This window comes from Etheostoma cragini, chromosome 14 (genome assembly GCF_013103735.1).
Source record: "Etheostoma cragini isolate CJK2018 chromosome 14, CSU_Ecrag_1.0, whole genome shotgun sequence".
In the NCBI taxonomy this organism is placed as follows: domain Eukaryota; kingdom Metazoa; phylum Chordata; class Actinopteri; order Perciformes; family Percidae; genus Etheostoma; species Etheostoma cragini.
The window spans coordinates 12,179,775-12,203,737 of NC_048420.1; the positions used below are offsets into that span (position 1 = coordinate 12,179,775).

The 23,963-nt window shown below is 41.1% G+C and overlaps 4 protein-coding genes across 6 annotated transcripts in view; 1 reads left to right on the forward strand and 3 right to left on the reverse strand.

The window, feature by feature from the left end:
• Window positions 1-10,205, reverse strand: part of pex1 (peroxisomal biogenesis factor 1) — an 11,271-nt gene extending 1,066 nt beyond the window's left edge. The window contains exons 1-23 of the mRNA XM_034892221.1: window positions 9,950-10,205; window positions 8,918-9,064; window positions 8,707-8,790; window positions 8,413-8,527; window positions 7,397-8,076; window positions 7,181-7,300; window positions 6,900-7,020; window positions 6,612-6,718; window positions 6,360-6,442; window positions 6,121-6,253; window positions 5,833-5,929; window positions 5,576-5,746; window positions 5,294-5,448; window positions 4,993-5,179; window positions 4,639-4,805; window positions 3,732-3,866; window positions 3,583-3,647; window positions 3,299-3,441; window positions 2,748-2,851; window positions 2,427-2,603; window positions 1,628-1,870; window positions 445-639; window positions 75-205 (exon numbers count right to left, since the gene is read on the reverse strand). Coding sequence (XP_034748112.1) covers window positions 75-205; window positions 445-639; window positions 1,628-1,870; window positions 2,427-2,603; window positions 2,748-2,851; window positions 3,299-3,441; window positions 3,583-3,647; window positions 3,732-3,866; window positions 4,639-4,805; window positions 4,993-5,179; window positions 5,294-5,448; window positions 5,576-5,746; window positions 5,833-5,929; window positions 6,121-6,253; window positions 6,360-6,442; window positions 6,612-6,718; window positions 6,900-7,020; window positions 7,181-7,300; window positions 7,397-8,076; window positions 8,413-8,527; window positions 8,707-8,790; window positions 8,918-9,064; window positions 9,950-10,066 — 3,677 coding nt within the window. The 5' untranslated portion in view covers window positions 10,067-10,205. The remainder of the gene's footprint in view (window positions 1-74; window positions 206-444; window positions 640-1,627; window positions 1,871-2,426; window positions 2,604-2,747; window positions 2,852-3,298; window positions 3,442-3,582; window positions 3,648-3,731; window positions 3,867-4,638; window positions 4,806-4,992; window positions 5,180-5,293; window positions 5,449-5,575; window positions 5,747-5,832; window positions 5,930-6,120; window positions 6,254-6,359; window positions 6,443-6,611; window positions 6,719-6,899; window positions 7,021-7,180; window positions 7,301-7,396; window positions 8,077-8,412; window positions 8,528-8,706; window positions 8,791-8,917; window positions 9,065-9,949) is intronic.
• Window positions 10,206-10,278: 73 nt separating this feature from the next.
• rbm48 (RNA binding motif protein 48) lies at window positions 10,279-12,235 on the forward strand. The gene is made up of 5 exons (XM_034892222.1): window positions 10,279-10,440; window positions 10,637-10,827; window positions 10,917-11,062; window positions 11,322-11,893; window positions 11,999-12,235. Exons 1-5 carry the CDS (start codon window positions 10,282-10,284, stop codon window positions 12,059-12,061), a joined length of 1,131 nt encoding a protein of 376 aa, XP_034748113.1. The 5' UTR covers window positions 10,279-10,281; the 3' UTR covers window positions 12,062-12,235.
• Window positions 12,142-13,848, reverse strand: efcab1 (EF-hand calcium binding domain 1). The gene is made up of 6 exons (XM_034892223.1): window positions 13,665-13,848; window positions 13,291-13,449; window positions 12,952-13,056; window positions 12,690-12,841; window positions 12,393-12,497; window positions 12,142-12,296 (listed from the first exon to the last, which is right to left on the reverse strand). Exons 1-6 carry the CDS (start codon window positions 13,738-13,740, stop codon window positions 12,246-12,248), a joined length of 648 nt encoding a protein of 215 aa, XP_034748114.1. The 5' UTR covers window positions 13,741-13,848; the 3' UTR covers window positions 12,142-12,245.
• Window positions 13,849-16,810: 2,962 nt separating this feature from the next.
• sytl1 (synaptotagmin-like 1) lies at window positions 16,811-23,924 on the reverse strand. 3 transcript variants are annotated; one of them, XM_034892611.1, is made up of 16 exons: window positions 23,758-23,924; window positions 23,343-23,437; window positions 22,464-22,590; window positions 21,132-21,283; window positions 20,925-21,036; window positions 20,785-20,842; window positions 20,669-20,705; window positions 20,538-20,578; window positions 20,250-20,366; window positions 19,935-20,101; window positions 19,737-19,839; window positions 19,418-19,579; window positions 19,112-19,190; window positions 18,909-19,008; window positions 18,497-18,702; window positions 16,811-17,235 (listed from the first exon to the last, which is right to left on the reverse strand). In XM_034892611.1, the coding sequence occupies exons 3-16, from the start codon at window positions 22,586-22,588 to the stop codon at window positions 17,093-17,095; spliced, it is 1,602 nt and encodes a 533-aa protein (XP_034748502.1). In that variant the 5' UTR covers window positions 22,589-22,590; window positions 23,343-23,437; window positions 23,758-23,924; the 3' UTR covers window positions 16,811-17,092. The 3 variants fall into 3 exon arrangements, with proteins under 3 accessions (XP_034748502.1, XP_034748504.1, XP_034748503.1); XM_034892613.1 differs by lacking the exon at window positions 23,343-23,437 and having other exon boundaries at window positions 22,464-22,589; window positions 23,760-23,922; XM_034892612.1 differs by lacking the exon at window positions 23,758-23,924 and having other exon boundaries at window positions 22,464-22,589.
• Window positions 23,925-23,963: the final 39 nt, after the last annotated feature.

Consider the following 23,963-nt stretch of genomic DNA (forward strand, 5'->3'; position numbering starts at 1 on the left):
TATATACATACATATATTTATATATATTGCTGTGACTGTTGCAATGCGGTCCAATCTGGTGTCCTCATACTCACAGTTTTGTGTATCTGTTCCAGTCAGCTTTGCTGAGGGACGGTCTGGTCACAGCCAGGGCCGAGTTCACATGAGCCTGACATAGCAGCAGGCCTGGCTGGATGGAGGCTGAATGCACCCGGACACCGTCCTCCTACACACAAAGTACAAAAGTAATCATGCACACAGTGGCTAACATAAGCAATCTAACAACACTAGTTATAATATAATAACTAAGAGTAGACTAGTACAGAATAAAGTATAAATCAATAGAAAAGTATTACAGAAAGCAACAACAGTTTCTATTCTATTGCTTTCTGTATGGCTCCGTTCAACAATGCAATCAGAATACAACAGCATTTAGATAGTATTTAGTCCATTATTGTCACTTACATTGGCTCTCCTGTAGTTATTCTTGATGTTTTTGATGTCTTGTTGTAGGCGCTCCAGGTGCTCCGGGCTGAGCTCTTGGTATCCACTCTGAAGGGAAAACATGAAGGCAGGGGGGAGTGAGCCGCTATGTTCCCGACCTGTTGCCCTTGTTACGTCATGGGTCATGGAGTTTGGTCCAGAGACGCACTGGGAGTTCTGCAAAGTGAGGCAGAAGAGAGAAAATGACAAAAAAATCTTAAGAGAAATCACTGAAAAGCACCACTACATTTAGCATAACATAGTCACAAAGGTTTGTGATGATGTGTATGCATACTGTACTGCAAGTCCGGACAGAATTTTGTAAATTCACTACTTTGACTAGATGTGTTAAATAGTTTAGATTGCAACATCACACAATAAACGTTTGTACAAAGTTCCCAGTGTCAATATCATAACATTTTCATTGGGATTGCTGTAGTAACATGTTAATACTTTAAATACTAGATTTAGAAGTGTCAATTACCTCAAGATTTGCCCACAACAACTTGCCGCAAATTGAATCAGAAATTACTTATGAACTCTAGTAGCTAGTCTACCATATTGATTGTGCCTGCTTGGAGAGCTGCAAAGCCTCTTAAAAGGGATAGTTCAACACAGTTTCAATTCTCTTCTCTATGACTAGATCAACTTCAATTTTATCTTCCAGTACAGAGCTGGAGCCAAGGTGTTATTAGCCTAGTTTAACATAAAGACACCATGCCCAGCTCTGTTCAAATTTTTTTTTTAAATACACCTACTGTAGTGACAACTCTAAAACTGACATGTTATATCTTGTTAATTTAATTTGTACAAAAAAAAAAAGAAGAAAAACCAACAAGTTGTGGTTTTTGGGGTGGTACGTACTGTAACTATTTCTTGTATGGATTAAAAACAAAATAAAGCGTAATAATTATTGATTTTCAGACTTGTTGAAAGGCATTCCTTCACTTTGAATAGAGGCAGGCCAGTGAGGCCAACATGAGTTCTAAGGTTTCCAAAGGTCATGGCATCTTATCATGCTCTGGAAAAATGTGTTCTATGAAATGTGTTATCATATTATTGACTTGTATTTATAATTGATGTACTGTGTTGTTGTTGACTAATGTGTTGGTTAACATCAATAGAAATAAAATAATAGAAAAGACTTTTTGCCAACACTGCTCACCAGTCCGGAAATTGGTGAATTCCCCAACTCTGACTCATAGGAGCTTCCAAAGTAGATTCTCCAAACATTTCTACGATGGTGTTCGTCTTCTGCTTGAAGGTCACTGGGCTCCAGGAGAACCATGGACTGGTCCAGCCCCACGCCTGGGTCACCCTCCCCCACCGAATCATCTGAGCCACTGCTGTTGTTTGGGAAGATCATGGAGGACAGGCTCATGTCGCTGTCTGAGCCAGAGATCAGCTCCTAAATATCACACAGTAACAGAGGGACAAAGTTTAGACATGAAAATACACAAGGCATTGTAGTGCTCAAAAAATATATGCAAAAGCAAAGTGACTTCATTGTGTTATTGCAGCTTAAGGTTTAGGCTCATTCTGCAGTAATTTTTTTGTCAACTTGATTGAGGATCATATGAATGATGTTGTAAACTGATAATGAAATAACAAGTAGGGCAGCTCAAACATGCTGAGATGCATACAAAATCCCTCATTTAATAAGCCCTGAGGTACAAAAAAACAGTTCCCTGCCTTCCTGCTCTATTAGCCCATGTCAACCCAATCGCAATAAAATGAACTATTCAGGAAGCCTGGGTTGCAAACCTCATATATAGAAGTTTACTCCACCACGCAGCAGCCGCAGGGTCGACTCTGCCCTGCGGCACTTTGCTGCATGTCATTCCCCCTCTCTCTCCTGTTTCTTGTCTTCAGCTGTCCTATATAAATAACGGCCTAAAATGCCCCCCCCCCCAAAAAAAAAGAATCTTTAATGTGACGCATCCTCATAGGTATAATAGACTCACGTGTGGTGTCCTGGAGACCATACTGTTGTGGACGGCCTCCAGCTGGGCATTGTAGAGCAGGGCCTTCAGGTCTGCCCCGGTGAACTGCTCTGTTTCTGCTGCCAGCTGCTCCAGGTCCACGTCAGCAGCCAGAGCTGCACCGGTGCTCAGAGCCTTCAGGATCTCCACACGAGCCTCCTGGAAATGTAACAGTTGGATTTACTACTAAGGACACGTTTTGAACAATCTCTGAAAATAGATTTCTGCACATAGACATATCAAAATTACATTATGAAGTGTAAGTGTTAAAAAAGTGACACTTAGAGGTAGTTTGCAACAGACCAGATCAGGAGGGGGGCAGTAGAGGGACTTGTCCAGTCGTCCAGGTCTCAGCAGGGCTGGGTCAATCAGATCCGGACGACTGGTGGCTGCAAGCACATATACACCTACGAATGCAAACATGAAGGATGCTTATTTATTTACATTAAATGAATAGTTTTGTAGTAGTCCTTTTGGTAAAAACCTGTAAACATATTATTTTTCTTGCCAAGAGTTGGATGAGAGAATAGATACCACTCTCATGTCTGCTCAATAAATAGCTTAGCTTAACACAAAGACTGGAAACAGAGGTAACTACTTGTTCTGCTGGTTCTGTCCAAAAGCAACAGAATCTGCCTATCAACACCTCTAAAGCTTACTAATTGCCTGTGGACAGAGCTGAGTGGTATTGATTTTCTCATCTAACTCTCTGAAACAAAGTGAATAAGCACATTTCCCAAAATGTCACGACCACAGCACTGATTACTAAAACATGTCAATGGAATCTGTGCACTTTAAAATGTATTGTCATAATACAAAACTCCTAATATGTAGTATGCTGCTGTATGACCTACCCTGCAGTCCCTCCACCCCATCCAGCTGGGTGAGGAGCTGGTTGACCACACGGTCGGTTACACCTGTGCTGTCGTGGCCCCTCCTAGGGGCCAGTGAGTCAAACTCATCAAAGAACAGAATGCATGGCTTGGCAGCTTGTGCCCTAGAGCAAAAAGAGAAATCTCCATGAATAAGTGTTAGTGGAGCTTAAAATTACTATAATTAGTTGATGTTACTTATAACTAACAACTACAAAGGTCTGCTGGGGTCATAAAAAAGTGAGAGCGTGTAAATGTTGACTAACCTCTGGAAGACATTACGGACTCCCTGCTCACTAGCTCCAATGTACTTACTCAGAAGTTCAGGTCCCTAGAAAGAGGTGAATATCCTGCGTCACTGGAGATGCAGGTTGCTCTGATTAAGAAAGACTGTCAGAGGCAAATCCCAGCCTACCTTGATGCTGATGAAGTTCATACCACTGTCTTTGGCCACAGCCCTGGCTAGCAGGGTCTTCCCTGTACCAGGAGCTCCGTACAGCAATATTCCTGAGCGATGGCGGATAGGAAGATTGGAGAACAGGATGGGATACTGCAACGCAACAAAGACCCACAATCAATTATTATTATTATTATTACTTATTCTTGTATTTTCCATCAACAGTAACTGCTGTTGATCTGTGTTAAAAAGGGTCCTCACATACACCATGATTTATTTGAAATTAATAAAATATGGAAAAGACTGTATGATGGTTATTTTTTCCTAAAAGTTATATCATTACGATATTATTAGGCCAATATAACTTAAACGTAATTTGGCCAAAATGGTGCTGTGAAGAACAATTAACTGTGAATATGCAACATTTTCACCACTAACTTTCAGGCTTGACTATGCAAAGAGCACTTTCTTATTAAGGACAGTTCATAGGGTAATAAGATATTGAAGTGTTTCTGCCTTGAAGGCCTCAAGTTCCAGGATCTGCTCCTGTGTCGTGTTTGGAACAGAAAAATAGCACTAGAGAGATTGAAGACTATGAGAGCTTGCAGCTTTGCTGGCAATCAAAATGATTAAATCGAACCATTCCATCACCAGACAGCCTTGTGTGTTTTCTAATTACTGTGTTATTGTGGGTTCCACAAGAAGTGAAAGGAAAAAAATAAAAAAGCTAACCATAAAAATAACTTAACAATTTTCATCATTTATCACCTCTTTCTATCATCAAATGATAATAGGTGATAAATGCATCATAATCACATTAAGTTTTATCATTTAATTTGATCACTTTTGTTCCTCCTATAATGGTCTAGTGGTGATTCCATCTAACTGAAAATGTGTCTAGGTGTTTAGTCACACTGACACTGACCTTAGCGGGGAGGAGTATGGTGTCCATTAGCTGCTGTCGCACCTCCTTCAGGCCGCCCACGCTCTCCAGCCCAACTCCACTCGGAGTGTGGAGGTCTACACCCCACAACGAGGGAGGAGTGAATCCCTTGAGAGCCTGCACAAAGTCCCTCCATGACAGACACACACCTGAGAGATACAGAGCCCAAAGAAATAATGTGAAAGTGGCAAAATAAACTGGCATTAGCTTGATTACAGACATGAAGTGCAGAATTTAAAGATCACCTGGAAATCAGCTTTACAAACTCAACTTTACAAAATAGAATGAATTATGAATTATATAATGTTAGCATAGTGTAACCAAAATCGTTGGTACCCTGGTCACTGTGTCCTCTTTGTACAGTGTTGGCATGGACAGCCCGCTCCAAAAGTAGTTCAAGGTCTTGGGGCGTGTATCCCTCTGTCTCCTTGGCAACAGCTGCCAGGTCTAGAGTCTGTAGGGTCCCCTCAGATAGGGTGGTTTTTCGGAGTATCAGACGGCACAGGATTTCTGCTCTTTGAGCCTACAAACAATAGCAAACAAGATAGCTGTTGTGTTTTTTTTAACCTTAACCAGTTTCTGTCTGTCTGTCTGTCTGTCTGTCTGTCTGCGTGTGTGTGTGCGTGTGTGTGTGTACCTGGGTGGGTGGCTGGATGTGTGCAAAGCCCTGGATAAAGTGGGACCCCTGCACCTCGGTCAGGGAGGGGTGGAGGGAATGCTCACTCTGGCTGGTGATGATCAGACACACCAGCCTGGAGTGAACCAGCACCTCATCCACCACATCCTTCAGACCTGCAGCCACAAACAGACAAGAGGAATCAGCATCAAGGTCTGTGATAATCACCAATCTTGCCTGTGAACATACATGACAAACAGAAAATCCCCCACACACATACAAAGTAAAGAACCTATGGTTTACTTTGTGCGATGTGCTGTTGCAGCAGCACCTCAGGTCCATGCTCATGCTCTGGCGAGGTTGGTGTTCCAGTTATATGGTCCAAATCATCAAGTAGTACAACTGAAGGCTGCCTCCACTCCGCCTGTTCAAAAATATCCTGCAACATCTGTCGTACCGTTTCTGCCCTTTTACCTGAAAATGAAGAAAAACAACATTTCTATTATAAATACACTCACCTAGATGTCTTTAATACAAACTATCAACATGTTTCTGTTTACCTTGTAGTTTTTTGCAGTCCACCAGCTCCACATGTGCATCCAGATCTTCTCTAGCTTTTCTACAGAGGGCTCGGGATAGAGTACTCTTTCCACTTCCCTGTGAGGACACACAACAGTACAGTATTTGTTACATAGTATACAAACCAATATTGCTAAGGATACAAATACATGGTTACTTTGCTGTCTGACACGTTTAGGCTGTCAAAACCATTTCTTCAAAAACTCTGTAAAGTGTAGACATTTCTGTGCTGTGAGTAGTATTAATATGATGGTTATCTAAAGCGATACCTTAGACCCGGTGATGAGTAGAGCTCCTCCTTGGACTCCCCCTCCAGTGGCACCAAGCTCTCTTGAGAGGGGACTACCCAAAAGGCTGTGGGAGATGAAGTCAAATCCAGTCTTACTCAGCTCACCAATCCCACTGGGCAAAGACAGAAAGTGAGGGGAGTGAGGGATGAAGAGAGAAATGAATGCTTAAAAGATCCTTGTTTAAACCACAGCAAGGCCCCAAATAACCACACACATACCCAAGAATACTGAGGGATGGAAGCTCTGGGCTCATTTCATCTGTAGATTTTACATCTGGCAATGTCACTGGCTCTCTTTCTACCTGTGGGTTACACACAGTGGGAGCTTTTTTTAAACCATGGCAACATCACAGAGGCTTTGACATATTCTGTTTAGCAATCACCTGCATGAAATGATGCACAGAAAACGGCATGCAGCCATCCAATATTATAAAATATTAATCGGCAATTACATGACATGCATGCTTGTACCTGTATGTTTTCCTTCTGGATAACAGCAGGTGATAGGGAAAACAGCTGGTCTGGAGGATCGCTTTCTGGTTCTGGCTTCAGTACAGTTAAAGCAAACTCTAACTTTGCTATAAACAGGAAAAAAGTGGGAGAACAGGGATGTTTAATTGCAGCTGAAAGTAATGTCATCGTAATGTGTGGGTTATGCAATATGTGTCTTTTTGGTATTCAGTAGATTAGTCATTTCTATCATAGTGCCATCGCTGGATTTGTACAATAACTTGTAAAAGAAGAGTACAAATGAATCACCATCAGTTCCATGTAGGAGGATGGTACCAGACCGTGCAGTCAGACAGGCTAAAGGTTCATGACTCTGAGTGTGTAGCCAACCAAGGAAAGCTGTCTGGATCTCCTCATCGTCCTCCTCTGGCTGAAGAAAAAATGTCACATGGGCATAAAGCAAAGAGGTAGATTAAATTGTATGCATCTTTGACAATTTATCAATTTGATAACTAATAGTGGAATAAATCAAATGAAAAAATCTCCTTACACCACACTGTGACCACATATATAGCTAATCTAGGACTCACCAGTGGAATTAGCGGTTTGAGGCGAACAGAGGAGGCTACTTTGATAGTTGATTTGACTGGCTTAATTCTAACTGTTGAATGTGGAATGATATTCAACCTGATGGCCAGGGGTTGTGGGATCTGAAAATCACATTTTTTATAAGAGATATAACTGCATATACAAAAAGTGCCATAGTTAATCTTAGGTAAAGGTGGATAAATTAACACCATACTCACCAGTACTCTTCCACTATGGATCTCTCCCCTGCTGTGACTTTTTTCCTTATTTGCTAGCATCTCAGTACCATGGCACACGACCCTGACGACCACGGCATCCTCATCTTTCATATCCTCTCCTCCAGCAATTTTAGTAACTCCTGTGTTCTTCTTTTTCTCCATGGCCTGTTTGGCTCTGTCCCTTGATTCTTTAGGGGAGAGAACTTTGGAGAGCAGACCATAAGTCACTGGTGACTGACTTCCAGTTGGCCCAGCATTCAACCCGTGGCTCCAAGGAAAAATATGAATAACAGCAGTTGCAACATGGCACATAGCGCAAAGTGAGTCTGGAGGTGTACCGCACACTCTGTAGATAGAGTCAGTGAGGAGGACAGGGACCTTGGGTACAGGTGGTAACTCTTTAACTGGGTCATAAGAACCCTTTTTCATATAGCGCAGCAGGCTCTTCAGGTCAGCTATGCCACCCCACTGGTGGCTTTGAGGAACAGGGGTGGTACTTTCTAATGACGGTCCTGAGAGGGAGGAAAGATCCATATTTTGCTGTCTGTGAAAATGTTGCTTCTCACTGTTTCTCACTGCAGAACCATCATGGTTGCCAATTCCAGCACGGCTCTTAGGAGAGACAACTAGTTCTGTGAACTGCTCCAAGCGGCCATAGGGCACAGATGGCGAAAGCGAAGCTGCACAAAGTTAAAAACAGATCATACTGTGTTCATGTATACTGTCTATGACCAAAAATAACATTTAAACAAAAGGAGCAGAACAAATGTTCTAGTAAGTATGCTCAACTAGTTGAAATCACAGACCCACACAATTTCATAGGATCCTTACATAATGGAACATAAAATGTTTGCTCTTCATAAATATGTCTTTCCGAGCACTGATACAAACCATTCGGTCATAGTGCAAGTTTGGTATCCTATTCGGCTTGAATTTCTCAGTTTGGAAGAAGACGAAGCAGATTTACAGACTATTTGCTACCAAAAAAAGATAACAATTATTGGATTAACTCTGACCTATTTGGATGTAGATGGCTGTGTGGCTGTCCACCCACACAGGAAACACAGCATTTTGGAAGACAACTCTGATCTGATCCAACAGCTGCTGCTCCAGCGCTGCACTGTGGAGCTCCTAGGGGTGTCAGGCACAGAAAACAGATAATAAAATATTGCTTCATGTGAGTTTGGCTTACAAGTCCATCACTAGTGTTTTTCTTTGAAGTTGGGAGAATTGTCAAAGAGTAAATTATCTTTTTTTCTTCACCATGAAGACAATGTGTTACTAATTTTACTAATTCATTATTCACCCACCAAGATTTCCCAGTCATCAGATGACAGAGGCTCCACAAATACTTGATGTAGTGATGAGACCTGGTGACATGGTCTCAAGAAGCCCTAGAGGAAAGCACACAACCAGTCAGTCAATACTAACACCTAATCAGCCTGGACAGTGGTGATTATGGACTATTTTGGTTAAAAAAAAAACAGAGCACAGAATGAATTGCTCATTGTCAAGTCAGACCTGCTCTCCATCTTTTAGGCCAAGCTTTTCTCCCAGTTGTCGACTAAGCTCCACTTTATGGCTGTCTAGGCTGGAGGAGGTTCTGTTTAGAGTCCAGCTCAGGAACACTGGAGATCCATGGGACGAGGACAACTCCAAAGCCTGGTTCTGAACACAGCCACAAAAAGTTTTTGCTGTTGTACTTTTTGATTGCCATGGTCATTAATCTATTACATGTCTGCATCATAACCCTCCTTTTTCCCCTTTTCTGCTCATTTATAGTTAACTCAAGTTTGATAAAGATATCAAACTGTTGGAGAAGTGGGTAGAGCCAATAATTCACCACACCAACTGTCAAAACCAAAAAGGAGGGATGCTTGTGCAATTGTCTTGCATACTATCTCATGTGTGATCCTTCACATTATATTACAGAAGATCATCTGAAACATATTGTTCTTTGTAAATTGTTAAATATGCTAATGGATCAGAGTAAACAGGATACAACAACAAGCAGTAATTTATAAGAATGCTCTGGCATTTACCCAGCTTTCTGTTCCATCTCAAATGTTTTGTAACCACCAAGTGAAACTGCAAGGGATCTACTTCTAATAATGAGTAATAGTAAAAAAAAAAAAAAGAGTTGTAACCTCTGGCATCTTTGATAAGACAATTTATTATATCTGCTTAGTAGGGCTGGTTCCCGAAGCTTTTTAGGCAGTTTTACCTGAGTTTCAAAAAATGCCTTGTCATTCAATATTCCTACTCCTTATTTTTATTAAAAATGTCAATAAGGAGTCAATCCGATCAGCGTCAGTGAACCAAGTGAGCCTTGCCTTGAGTAATATTGTGATGTGGACTTTGACAGCAGCATTGTTCAGAATAAAGCAATACAGGGAACGAACAATACACCTTCACAGATGGAATAAACGCCGTTTTCACAAACAGGCCGGTATGTTTTACTTTTGTTTAACGTTGTTAAACCAAACTAAACTTCCACTTTTGATAGCTGGCAATGACAAATAGAAAACGTTAGCTAGCTATAAGCTAACGTACCTCGTTCAGGGAAAGATGCGATATCAACTTCTGGGAGAGCTGAAGAAAGCAGTTTTTTGTGTTGTTAAAAACAACAGTTATGGGTTGAATGCCCTGATTACTAAACATTATTTTCATATAGCCTGACTAGCTCTGCAAATATAAGGCACGTTTCTCTGCAACCGATAAATGTGCAACACACTCATTGCCGATCGATGAGCTCTGAGTGAGCCTAGCTAGATAGACCAAAGCAGTTGATATCAAGCTCAACCACGTTTCAAAATAAGATATTACACACGGACACGCAATCGATGCAAGCGTATTCAAAGGAGCATGAGCTCTTATTTTGAAGTATGTCAAACGGAAAGTGTATTTCCACAAACATGGCGGCACCAGGCAACAACAGTTCAGGATGTTGGGGCGTTCCAGATGTTTATAAACACCACGAACAGCGGAAAATATGCATTTCTCGCCCTAAATATAGAGAGGGAAGGAAAGAGAAAGCTGTTAAGGTAAGGTAAAGCTAAATATAAACATGAAAAAACGCAATACATCTTAAGCTATGAGACACTGCAACTCCTAGCTAGTTAGCTAGAGGGTAAACGTAACTAATATCGTTAGACTGCAAAAATAATATAGTGTGGCTACTACATATTACATTGTAGAGTAATACATTGTAGTCATTATATTTGTCTTGTGCATCATTAGGTGTACACCATCAATTTAGAGTCTTGTTACCTGATGGTCCAAGGGGTCCCAGCCATTGGACTGATGACAGAGCTAATCCAACTGTGTGCCCTGTACGGTGCTGTGGAGGAGTACAGGCCCCTGGACGAGTACCCTGCTGAGGAGTTCACGGACGTCTACCTTGTCAAGTTCCAGAAACTCACCAGCGCCAGGTACAGGATGTCACACCTTGTTCGTTATATCGCATTCCCCCGCAAAGGTGTATTCAAATGTGTAAAAAACTTCAAACTTTTTGTTTCAGAGCAGCTAAACGACGCATGGATGAGAAGAGTTTTTACGGTGGTGTGCTGCATGTGTGCTACGTCCCAGAATATGAGACTGTGGAAGACACCAGGCTGAAGCTGCAGGACAGGAGGAGATATGTAATCAGGGCTGTTCAGAGTAAAGGTACACTTTAACGTCAAATATAGACTTACTTTTAGAGAAAACACCCATCAACGTGGATGTTCTTGTCCTCTGAATGCACCCTTTATTTGAAATAACTTTTATTGCACTCCAATTTTATATGCACTCATGTTTTATTTTATCTTTAGAGTTGGAATGTTAGATAGTTGGATATAGTTGGAATGGCAAATAAACATGATGCTGAACTATTTGTTGATGATACTAACCCTCCCTTACCCCTCTGTCTAATACTGTTATAAAGCAAGAGAAAGGGAACGGAAGGAGGCTGTAAACGAGGAGCCCACATCATCAGACGCAGCCACCACATCAGAGATGGTTATTGCCAGACATAATAAAGCCTCCGACAATAATAACACATTGAAGACTTCAAACATTAGCCATTATTCCGGCTATCCTCTATTGCCATTACCTCCCCAGGAATATCATTACTACAGGCATAGAAATCAACATGGAGCTATACCAACAGAGGACAAAATGGGGACATTACATAATGCCATGATTGAACCAAAACAGCAGCAAGCACAAGAGCACAAGAGTTCAAGCTCCACCCAAACCTCTTCAGACAGAGACAGAGGCACAGAACATAAACTGACCTCAAATCAGTCTTCTGCAGCAGTCAGATTGGTCCCAAGGACCACACACTTGGAGATGAGGAAACGCAAGATGGAGGACTCTGCAGAGCACCCACTGACTGATGTTACTAGAAACAATGAGCCACTTATTGGGCCTAAGCTACCAGAACCCCCTAAACTGGACATGGAGGATGTGTCACTGAACACAACTGTAAGCCTGATCAGGAACACGATGAAACAGGTATCCTATAATCTGACCTTGGATAGAAATTCAGAATAAAACAAGTATTCGCTTTAGCTTTGATGCCTTTACTTGTGTCATTAATCCATTCTGTTATCGTCTCAGGTGGAATTAGTTCCGGACCTTAAACCAGTGGAGAAAAAGATGAAACCACGTCGTCGGATTTGATCAAGTGAGCTGCTTTGATGCTGGAATTTATGCAGAGATTACTGCTACTACTGTACTTTATAAATACCATTCAAACTCTTTTGGAAGCTTGTTTTTATTTGCACATTTCGCACCAAATGAAAACAGCTATTTAACATATTTATTAAAGACTACATTTCTTGAAATGCATATGAATGTCATTCCTTCACTGGTACAGTTGATCCTGAAATACACGCTGCTCAAATGCCTCAATACTCTAAAAACAGAGAGGAAATGGAGTGCAGGATTAGGAATTTTTGACTTAGAAATTTAAGTTATTACAGGTTTTCAACAGTATTTGATTTATGATTACCGTGGTGTCAGGGAGGCAGGTTCCAAAAGCCTCGAGTAGAAGATTCTCCTCTTTCACTGACTTTTCAAAGTCCGCGAAAGATAGTTTGCTGTCATGGTCATGGTCCTACAAAAAATAAACAACAATGTGCTTGTAGCCAGTTGTGTCCATAAATTAGTGAGATATGTACAGATCTGGGAATGTTTTTACTTATTACCTCCTGAAACACCACAATTTGACGTTTGAGGAGGTGGTGCAGATGTGAATCAAGGAAATTAACATTTAAACCATTAGGGCCAGCAGCATCCATCCACTAACCATCTTCTTGAGTATGATCTCCACCAGGTCTTTGATTCCTTCGTCAGGGTCCTCCTCTGTAGGCTGTCTGATGAGGCTGCTCTTCAGCATAGGAAACATCTCTTCTCTGGAGAGGGATTCATCGCCGTTCAAATCATATACACGAAAGCAGACTGAGCCATGGAAAGAGGATAAATTATTATCTGGATTAAATCTTATAACTAGTTTTTTTTTATGTCTGGATATGTAAATCTGAGCACTGGAAGTAAGGTTGAAAGCTTACATTTTATGTGTTCATCCAAGGTCCCTCGCAGGAAAACAGAAAGTCCCTCAATCCATTCTTTCATACTGACAAAACAGTCTTTGTCTTTGTCAAATACCCTGAAGACTGGGTGACAGATAATTAGTAACATTCAGAAAAAGGATGCCAGAAAATCACAATACCCTGGATCCAACCAAACTGCTGTGGAAACTAACTTTCTGTCACCCTGCACACTTCTGTGAGAGAGAGATATATATATATATATATATATATATATATATATATATATATATACACACACACACACACACACACACACACACACACACACACACACACACACACACAGACAAAGATTACCTCCATCCATGATCATGTCGTCGGTCATCCTAAAGATGTTGTGCAGTATGCTTCTGAACTGACTTCTGTCCAGACCAGTAACTGCTTTTCCGTGGATAGTCTGCTCCCCCAGAAGCATGTTAAACTCTCGGATTAGGCACTCCACCTCTGTTTTATTGACTGGGAACATTGAAATAGTGACTGACATTTCACAGTCGATCATACAAGCTTTATAATTTTGTGAAAATCGCATGGTAGCTGGGAACATTACCGTTAATTGAAAACAAGGAAACGCATAGCTAACTAGCATGTGCAAAAGGTGCATACTGTTAGCACAACAGACTAGTTAGCATTAGCTAGATAACGTGCTAGGTAAGTTTAAACTGAATACTCACAGTGCTGCACTTGCTTTGAGATTGTTTCAGCGAGAGTTTGTATCACTTTTCTGTTCATAGCAGACATTTCTGACATTTGTAGAGGTGGCACACCGGACAGGCACAGCACAACTCCTCCGACATGGGCGATGTTGACATATTGTTGCCACGGCAACCGTGGGGCATAGCATTCTAGCCAGTTTGTTCAAATATAACCGGGCTTAATAAAGCGCACCAATATTTTGTAACATTTCTGGTTACAAAGACACAATGTACTAAAGAGAACACGTTTTTAGGATAAGTCTATGTAGTAGGCTAGGCCTAAATGCACAAAGAGAAAAATACAGAAATTTCACAAGGAATGAAACAAACGAGCTGATTCCTGCTTGGGTTTTTTATTTAAAATTAGCTTTGCCAGAATATAGAATATAAACGACATTTACAATGGAAATACAATTCACATTTTAATCAATTCATCAATCATTAATTAATTTTACGAGTTAGATTTGACCTACAGCAGTAGGCTTCCGAGCTTTGAGCTACAGGAACGTCTTTAAGCCGTAAACCTCTACATCATCAGTCTGATGAAGTGAAAAGACATACCAAAGTATTAACCACATAAAATGTAATACATTTCAAGATTTAACATAAGAGTTTAACGCTTAAAACCATTATCAATTAACAATAACTCAATTACAGATTTTCAATTACATTTTATTCTATTATCATTTTATCAAGTTGCCTAGGCCTAACGACAGATTGGCCTATTGTCCCACAGAAACTGGAATTTCCCTTACAGCTACATTCAACTGCCATTAAGTCATGTGAACAATATTTTACACATGCTTAAAATCATTTTACCTGGGAGTACAGCCCTGTGTTTTGACTTATTTAAATTATTCATATGAACACAGTGCATATGTAGGGTTTCTGTGTACATGTGTACATCCAAGTTGCTCACATGGTGGAACTCTTTTCAAGAAATTCTGCAATGGTATGGCTTCTCCTCCATCTGAATCCTCATGTGCACAGTCCCACTGTTGCCCTGTCGAAACTCTTTACTGCACACCTTACAGGTGAACAGTTTCTCAGAGTTACTTAACAATCTGGAAAAAGAGCCCAACATTCACTGCTTGACGGAGTGTTTCCCTCAACTTTTCTGTGGTCTGCTGAGTTGTAAGGTACAGGCTTTCTGTATTCGTTGCCTGTGTCATGAGTTTGTACCTCAGTCTTGTCTGAGTAAATGCAACTCTTCATGCAGGTAGGTGTCACTTTTAAAGTGCTGCTAGTGGAGTCCCCTGGCCTGCTCCATGGCTGTTTCTGTTTGATACCTGGAGACTCTGGGACATGTAGGCCACAGATCTCCTGGCTCTCAGGACTCCACTCTTGCCCGATGTTTTCCTGCTCATTAGCACAGACGATAATCTATGGCGTGTCTGGTAATTGGAAAAGGTGAAAAACCTACTTAAACTCAGTTTTCTACTTTTTATTCATGGATTCAAGTTTTCCTTCATTTCACTCTTTCATCACCCAGTGTGGTTTGTATGAAAGATAAGCTATAAGAGGAGTCCACTTGTAAGACTATAGTTTCATAATTCTTTACATTTTCAATTTTTTGGGGTTGGCATCCTGGTGTACTTAAAAAAACTATTCTACTGATTTACCATTGCACAGTAGTGTTGTATATACACTTAGTTTCCAGCTTATTATGTATGCCTAACTACCCTACCTACCTCATCCATTATTTTGGAGGACGTTGTTTGTGGTGCTGTTGAACTTTGTTGCATTATACAGATATGTGTTTGTTTAGCCAACTTTCACCATGAATGTGTTTTTAGAAACAATCAGTGTAATGTTAATGTAATACAGCTTAACAGCACTTTTCCCATATTCAGTAGTACTCCTCAGGACTTGTAAACAGAGTTTTAAGACTGTTTTAGCCGAGGATGTAACAAAAGATAGGAAACAAAACAAACCTTCACTGTGTAAATGCACTTCCTGTTTAATCCATGTTGGTCACCAACTTGTTCTGAGCGATTAGCTTCCTACCCATGCTCTGTGATCGTCCTTAAATGAAGATCACCTCTGCAGCCGCACTCTGATGCTCACTGATAAACAACCTTAGCAGCTGCATCTGGGACATTTTTATCAACTGTCAAATCCTCACAGCTCACAGTTTATCGGTCTCGGTGTGTGAAGCTGCACAGAAATAAAAGGCCACTGTATCCGGCTACAAACTTAGGTTAAAAGTGCACGAGTAAAATGGGTTAGAATTCTGTGAAGTAGTCTACAAACTGTGATCAAAAAGATTATCATGTAATTTTATAAGATACATGCTTGACCATAACCACACAACTAACTGGGCAAAGTAAGCAAATACTTTAAATGCATTGCCACCTACTTGACCTGCAGTATTGTGGTATCCTCAACTTAGTAACATTTAAATAAAGAGGCAGGATCCTAAGAGTGCCCCTTTATTGGGGCATTGAAGGTTCGCTACAATCAATAAGGGCCAATCAATGCTCTTAGTGTTCTTGAAAATAAATTTTGATTTAGGGAAATTAATACAGATTCAGTAACATAAGACTGAGTAGACTTATGGGGCTCCGTAAGCAGGAATGGTAAGATTGCCATCTGCTGAACAGGAGTTCTAACTCCTATTGTAAATGGCTTACTTTACTGTCTGTTGATGATGAATGAGAGCATGGATAACTGATGGAAAGAGCGAGGACAGATTAATGGAAATCTTCTCTTCCTGTGCCCTTTACCTTTTTCTTCAAGGTACCTGTCCAATGTGCTTGAAAAGTAGTCTATTTAGAGAAAGTATGAAGTCTGACCACAAGGTGGTAGTCAGGTCATTTATCAAAAGAGAAAAATCACCATATTCAACTGTAGGCCCATTCTATCCTATCCAATTACAGTAATGACACCTAAAAATCTAATAATTACAATAAGAAGAAGAAGAAAAAAAAAGAGCAATACATTTTCCTTCGGAAGGAAATTGTTCAGGCCAATTTTTCCTTAGAGTTTAAGTGCTCTGGGAAAAACCTTGAAATAAATATGCGGGTGTGGTTATTCATATCTCAAAATTATCTGTCCATGTTTGTCTTCTTGATGTAATATTTTAAATTTAGGAAGTCAATAAGAAGCATGTGTGATACATCAGGTCAGGTTTGATATTTAATTGATAATCTACAAGGGATTACACTTTTACACTTTTGTCAGATAAGGCACTGACTAAACCAAAAACATACAGTTAAAGATTGTACAAGTATTTCTAATCTACGCCAGTTAGTTCATAATATTGCACCACATCTCCTGTGTTGTTTGTATGTATAAAAAACTGAAATTGGGACAGAGAAGTTACATGTGCTGATGTTCTGATGGTGTCCTTTCAGACCCACCATTATTGGAATGTGTGTTTGTGTGCAAGCCAAGGTGTGTGTCAGTCACTCGGACCGGTGTGCAAGGTTAGTTCTGATAGATAGGGTTGCGTCGACCCAGTGGTTTGGGTTTTCGATCATGGAGGTCCACACAGCGACCTCCTCTCCAGTAGAATCCATCCAGCTGACATCCTCCCCATAACTCTGACCTACCATTAAGAAAACACACTTATTTATTATTCATGTTGAAGTCATTACCACAGATATCCTCAACGCAATCACAACAACTGACCACTGTTCCTGTACAGTATGTACACATGCATGCATGTCCACATATACTACCACAGCCCCCCAAACTGAAAGCAGTATCAATACCAAAAGTCTACAGAAGTAGGCCCTGCCCTCTGAATACTACAATGTTATGTTAAAAGTCTGTTGACAACAAGCAAAACCTCATCAAAGTTCTCACTTCCCACAACTCTGACATCATCTTCCTTCAGGAAACCCACAATGAGACCGAGGCTGCTGTTGCTCATTTAGCTCTATCTTGAGTTCTACATAATCCTTTTCGAGCACCAACTATGCGCAAAGCACTAAAAATAACTAATTCACAACAACTACATTTCCACATTGCTCACATTTTTAGCAACATGTGGATATTTAGCAACGCACAGTAACGTTTGTTACTTTGAAAGGTCCTTTGATGACAAGACCATCTGAAATGCCTGACACGCCAAAGGGACAAATGCAATGCAATGGGAAGCGCTGGATGAAAATACTGTCACCACAATCACCCTAAAACACCACTGTAGATCAAGCATAAAACTGTTTTTATGGCAACATCCACAAAGCTGACCAACAAATTAAACAACTCCTTTAATGTATCATCCCCTGACATAGTAACTGCAGCCCTCCTACAAGCCTAAGAAATGTCAAGTGACCCATAAGGTAGCATTGGATCTTTAAATACAACTCGGAAAAGCTGAATTTTAAAAGTAGATGCTCAAGCTTTATTCCTCACCTTGCAAACCCCTTGTCACCTACTGACTTTTAGAACACAGCCCAAGATAAACAGTGAGTGACTTCATTCACAAAGCCCACTGCCAACGGCAGCCCGGAACTTAGTGACTTGATAAGATCCTCAGCATAGACCAGGCTCCACAAGGACTGAACACAGGAGAACAAATACAGTTTCTAATCACCAATACTGACAGCTGCTTTAGAACAAGGTAAAGATAGGAGCATTGTTGCCCTATCTGGTTGCTTATTATTTCATCTATCACAGAAGGCTTCACTGAAACCGGAAAGAGTCCCTCCAAATGACCAATCTTTCAAAAATGTCTACTTTTGTATGTTCACAATGAAACCAACAAACTACCCAGACACACGTTAATGGTATCAAGATCTGCATTAAAAAAAAGGATCTCTGTGATTTTGAGTGTGCATGTCATTTAGTTTAGAGACACCCACCAGTTCCACAGCTTAAACGAACCCCTCCCAGGACATGCTGCTTTAACCCTTCGCGCTGCCAGACAGTCAGCTCAGCGCAGGCCTCTCTCAGGTCGCTGGATTGGAAGCCATCATACACCATGGTGTGGTTGAAGGTGGGGCTGATGGAGCGCTTCACCACCCGCGTCTTCTGACCACTCTGCCGACTGGCGTCTGGGAGAATGTAGCTTGTGGATTATGATAAAGAGACAATTAAATTCAGATTCAAACCACAATTCAGTTATATTTAGATATGGTAGGTATATATCAGATGTTTAACCTTACATTTATTTACTTTAGTAAATAAGTAAGTCAAATTATATTCTATAAATAAAACTGCTAAGGATAGAGAGATGACTAAATATCAGGAAACATGTTGAAAGAGCTGACGCACCTTCTGACAAACGAGTCTATAAAGCCCCCTTTGTTGGCCAGGAGACCTTGAGCCTCCCGAAGCCAAATGTGAAGTTCTCCCGTCAGAGGCAGTCCACCACCTACACACACACACACACACACACACACACACACACACACACTATGAGACACGTGATTAAGGTGAGACACAACTTCCATCCATGATGTGGTAGCTCTGCTCACCCTCAAATCCGTCTGGGATGAACTTTATTGAGAGCAAGATGGTCCCACGACTAGTAATGGAGTCTGGATTCAAGTTAATCTGTGTCAAGGGGTGAAGGGTAAAATAAGGAAAAAAATATATAAAAGGCAAGGGAAAAAGATACAGAAAGAAATATATAGAAAAAGCAAGGGGGAGGGAGGCAGAAGTGTGCAAGCAGAAAAAGATTAAAGTTACATAAGACCTTAGTTGAAATTCACAGCATGTCTTCCTCTCCCAACTGCAGCTACTCTCACTCTATAACACACTTCATGTCAGCTCTTCCATACCCGCGGCTGTAGGTCCTGCCACAGAGGCGTAGTGCAGGTCCAGTCCCAAAGGCCCAGAGACACCTCCACCTCACCCAGGAACACGTTCCTGCTCAGGTGCTCGGCGTGCCATACGGACAAGTTCAAGGTCCTGCTCCGCAGCTCTCCTATCCGCACTTTATACTATGAGTGAGGAGACCAGAATAAAAAAGTAAACTTTAAATCTGGTAATTTATTGATAGGATATCTTCAAGATACAAGTGACTGCAGTGCATGTTGCAGGACACGTGAAGGAGAGCTCAGAGACACTTTATGTAATATGTAAATGAGAATGTCTCACTCTGAGTGTCTGATCATAGACTGGGTGAAGTGTCTTCTTTTTCACTGCAGTTTTCTTCTTACTGTGACTTGACTTGTCCGGCAAAAGATAGCTTTTAACGTATCTGTGAAAAACGCACCCACATGAGACATTTTTTGACTGACTTGGTAATGACGTTGTTGCTGCAAGATGCACATTCACACATGTACTGTCACTTACGGATCAGAGTGATTCTTGCGTGCTGGAGCGATGTCCTCACAGCGATACACTTTGACTAGCAGCTCCTCCTTCTGGGTGTCGTAAACCAATGAGAATTGGATACTGCCCCTCACCTCCACCAATCCAAAATCCCCTGAGCTGAACAGACTCATCATGCTTCCACTGACCTATAACACATGCAGAACAGAGATCAGCTCCTGCGTCATTGTCCGGAGCCGAGTCATCTCGCGTCGCTGGACAACCAAGTGATCAAGACTGTGAGTGTGAGAGGGTGAGAGAGTGAGAGAGAGTGAGTGAGTGAGTGTGTGTGTGTACCGTGTAGCCTGAATGAAGGCTGCCGGTGGAGCTGCTGGTTTTCAGAGAATTTGGATCCGGCTCTGTCAGGCAGCTGCTCAGAGAGTCAGTGTCCCCGTTGTGACCATCAACGTCTTCCTAAACGCACACACCAATTATTCTCAGATACAGCGTCACTATCAATCATCTCTGGCACTCTCCTTATTCGCCATATATCATGTCTGTTAACTACTTATAATATAAATACGTAATACTCCCCTATTATAAAGGCAAAAATAGTGAGATAATTTAGACATTTAAATAATTCACCTCAGGTTCCTCTGTGTGGCCATTACTTCTCCTTTCACACTCTATGAGCACAAAGAGTTGAGAATGAGTTAATAATTATGCTAAGAGACAGCTGAAGAGGTATAAAGGCATTGATTGAGAAACAGCCATACCTTTGGATGATGAGGAACTATTGCTGTGCTGGAGACCCTGGAATTAAAGATAATTATTCTTATTTAGATGATTTGTTTTTTAAGCGTGAAAAAAAGAAGCAACCATACGTACAGACCTGTGCTAAGAGTGTTTTTTTTCTGGGTATAGGTACCGGTTTTAAACTTCCTTGACTCCTGAAAAACACAATTAAGATGTTGGGAAATGCAGCTCCACACACATTGCGAAAGTAAAATAAATTTTCTGCGACTCACTAACCCGCCACTCTCTTCTTCTTTTGTGTCCTTCGGTCTTCTCTCCTCAGGAGAGGTCTCATTGATGCGGGAGGTTTCCTCTCTCTCTTCGTTGAACAGTTCAGTCAGGGGCACATCTGTTACCATGGCAACACATGGGATATCCCTATTACAGTAAAGAAAACTGCCCCAAAGGTCTGTAAAAGTGATACTGCATTCACTGAAAACGTACCTCTGTTCTTGGTCTTTCTGTGGCGTATGGTGGCGTGGACAAGCGCACATCCTGACGTCCAGTTGCGATGGCGTTTGCCGAGTTCCTCACTGAACCATGCTCCTGACAGGAAGCGAAAACGTGACTGATCTGTCTCTGTCTCCTGGAGGACCCTGCAGCATTGAAATTAGTTTAAACAGCTAACCAACATGACCAAATGTCTGTGAAAGTCAGCTGATGCCGGCCATTTTCCCAAACTAAACAGTCACAAAGATATGTCAATTCTGCTCATTAAAAAAAACACTACATTTGACTTGCCAGGTTCCCGTGTATATTTACAACATGATCACTGCTCTTTGATACATTTTCCACCCTGATAGTAGCGCTTAAAGGATTAGTTGATTAATCAATTAATCAATTGATTTCTCAGATACAGGAACAGCTCCACTCTGTAGGCAGAAACTATTTCATTGTGTTGTTCTTTGACTTCCCCCACTGAGGCAGCAAGTTTGGCAGCTGCCTCTAGGCCCCAAACCCTCAAGAGCCCTCAAAAGCCCTCAAAAGGGTGCACAGTGTTGCAATTAATTTGTTGTAATTGAAAGTTTGTTTGGAAACATGCATTAATAAAGCACAATAGCAACTGACATGATAAGGGTCTTAAAGTTGGTCCTATATCATAGAGGACCCCTGTGTCAAAACCATTATTATTTCAGATGGGGTTATGCTTTCATTTTACCAAACCAGTCACACAGCAAACATGCACTTGTACAAAAAGTGTTTTTTGACCTTAATCTACAACAACTAAACAGATGAATTCAAGGAAATGAATGGAGAAACAAAGAATGCTGGTACTGCATAATACAATTGAGGGATTATCATTCTAACTGTTTTGACTTGTCAGTGAGTTGCCCTTTTGATAGGAAGCATCAGATCCATAGAAAGTTATTCTGAGAGGTCATCTTTAACCAGTGATGTAACATTTTCAAATGGGAGTTTTATCCTCTGGGATGAGAACGGCCCCCATTCACAGGGCACGAGGGGTCACTGAAAGTTTTCCAGAGTATGAAAATTATGTAATTCAGTCACCATATCACGACCCAACTGAACATCTATGAGATATTTTAGTCTGATGTGTAAGACAGCGCTCTCCGCCACTATCATCGTCAAAACAACCAATGAAGGAACATCTTTTGTAAGAATGGCGGAGAGACTTGTAAAATCTATCTATCTCTCTATGCAACCTTACTGAGACATTTAATGTAGTCTTTTCCTTTCCTTTGCCACCTGTCTGTATGTAAGTGTAAATCACTGGACAAAACTGACAGCTAAAAAGCATAAACAGTCACCTCTGACCTTACACGTCCTTCGTCGCGTTGACGCAGATCCAAGTCCCGCTCTAAGACCTGCAGGATGGTGGTCTGTTCCTCTTCTGTCAGGTGGCTCAAATCAAGAGAAGAGTCAACCAGCTCACCCTCCATCCCTGAGTGAGAGGCAAAACAACAAGGAAATCTATTTGAATATGACTCCCTCCTCACTGATCCCTGAACAGTCTGGCTTGCCAGACCAGTGTTTCCCAACCTTTTTGTCCTCTGACCCCTTAAAATGACGCACTGTCCACGTTCGCTCACGTGTTACATATGTCAATATAAGTTGTGAGTAGATTTTACCTTCTTAGATTGTTTAATTGGAATAGTTATTGAGGCTTTAAGAGTTAAAAGTGTTCTGTTTCTCAAAAGCAAAGAAATGTTAAGATATTTTTTTTATTTAACAGGCATGTGTTTTATCTTCTGTCCTATCCTGTAAATTATCTTGAGATACCTTTGGAGTTTATCTTGTGGTTTCCTATTGTTATACCATTCAATACACTTAATCACAGATCAGGGATCATTGACCTGAAGCTTTGGTGCCTCAGTGGGCGAGGACACATGCTGTGTCAGGTACGCTTTTCCTGGTTTTAAATGGCTTTCCTTTGCTCCTGTTCTAAATGCTCTCTACTGTAAAGTAGTACTTACATTACAAAAAGGCTTGGAAATGAAACAAGCTGCCATTACGTGCGTTGACATTTAAGAGCATAATGTTAAAAAAGAAGGAAATCAAACGTCTGTGTGTAAGTAACTAACCTGCTGCAGCACAATATAAACCTGTGTGTGTGTGTGTGTGTGTGTGTGTGTGTGTGTGTGTGTGTGTGTGTGCGTGTGCGTGTGCGTGTGCGTGTGCCTTGAGGCGGGTTACCTTCGAGTAATTAACGCATGCGCAAAGCGATCCTCCTGGGGTTATGAGTTTAGCAAACAGAATATCATGCAAGCGCACAGCTTTCACAACCTAAACCAACACAACAAATTAAAACATTAGAGTTTTTAGTGGATGATATTAAGTGTATAAAGTATTGTAATAAGTAAGGTTTGCATTCATAAACTTATCTCATTGCTTTAACTTTTTTACACAAAGTAAAATTAATAATATCTATTTCCGAAAGATTGAAGTTTCCTCCACCAAAAAGAGGCCCATGCCGCACTTTCCTAATGAACAGCGCGAGAGACAGGACACCTGTCGCCACTTTTGGATTAAAAGTTAAACTCTCCCCGTCACATTCATTACAAACACACTCACAAACACACACACAGAAACATAAAGAAAGAAGTGTTTTACCTTACTTGAGAGGTTCCGCCTCTTCCATCGGTGAAAAGTTTCGTGAAAAATTGTCCAGATTACGGTGTGTGTCGAAGTAGCTTGATGTCTGTGTGCAGAGTAAACGGAGTGAACACGCCCTCCACTCAGAGGCTACAGTCAGCTGGGAGGCGAGCATGAGGCGAAACAAACAGAAAATACAGAGAGGAAGGTGTTTGTGTGTGT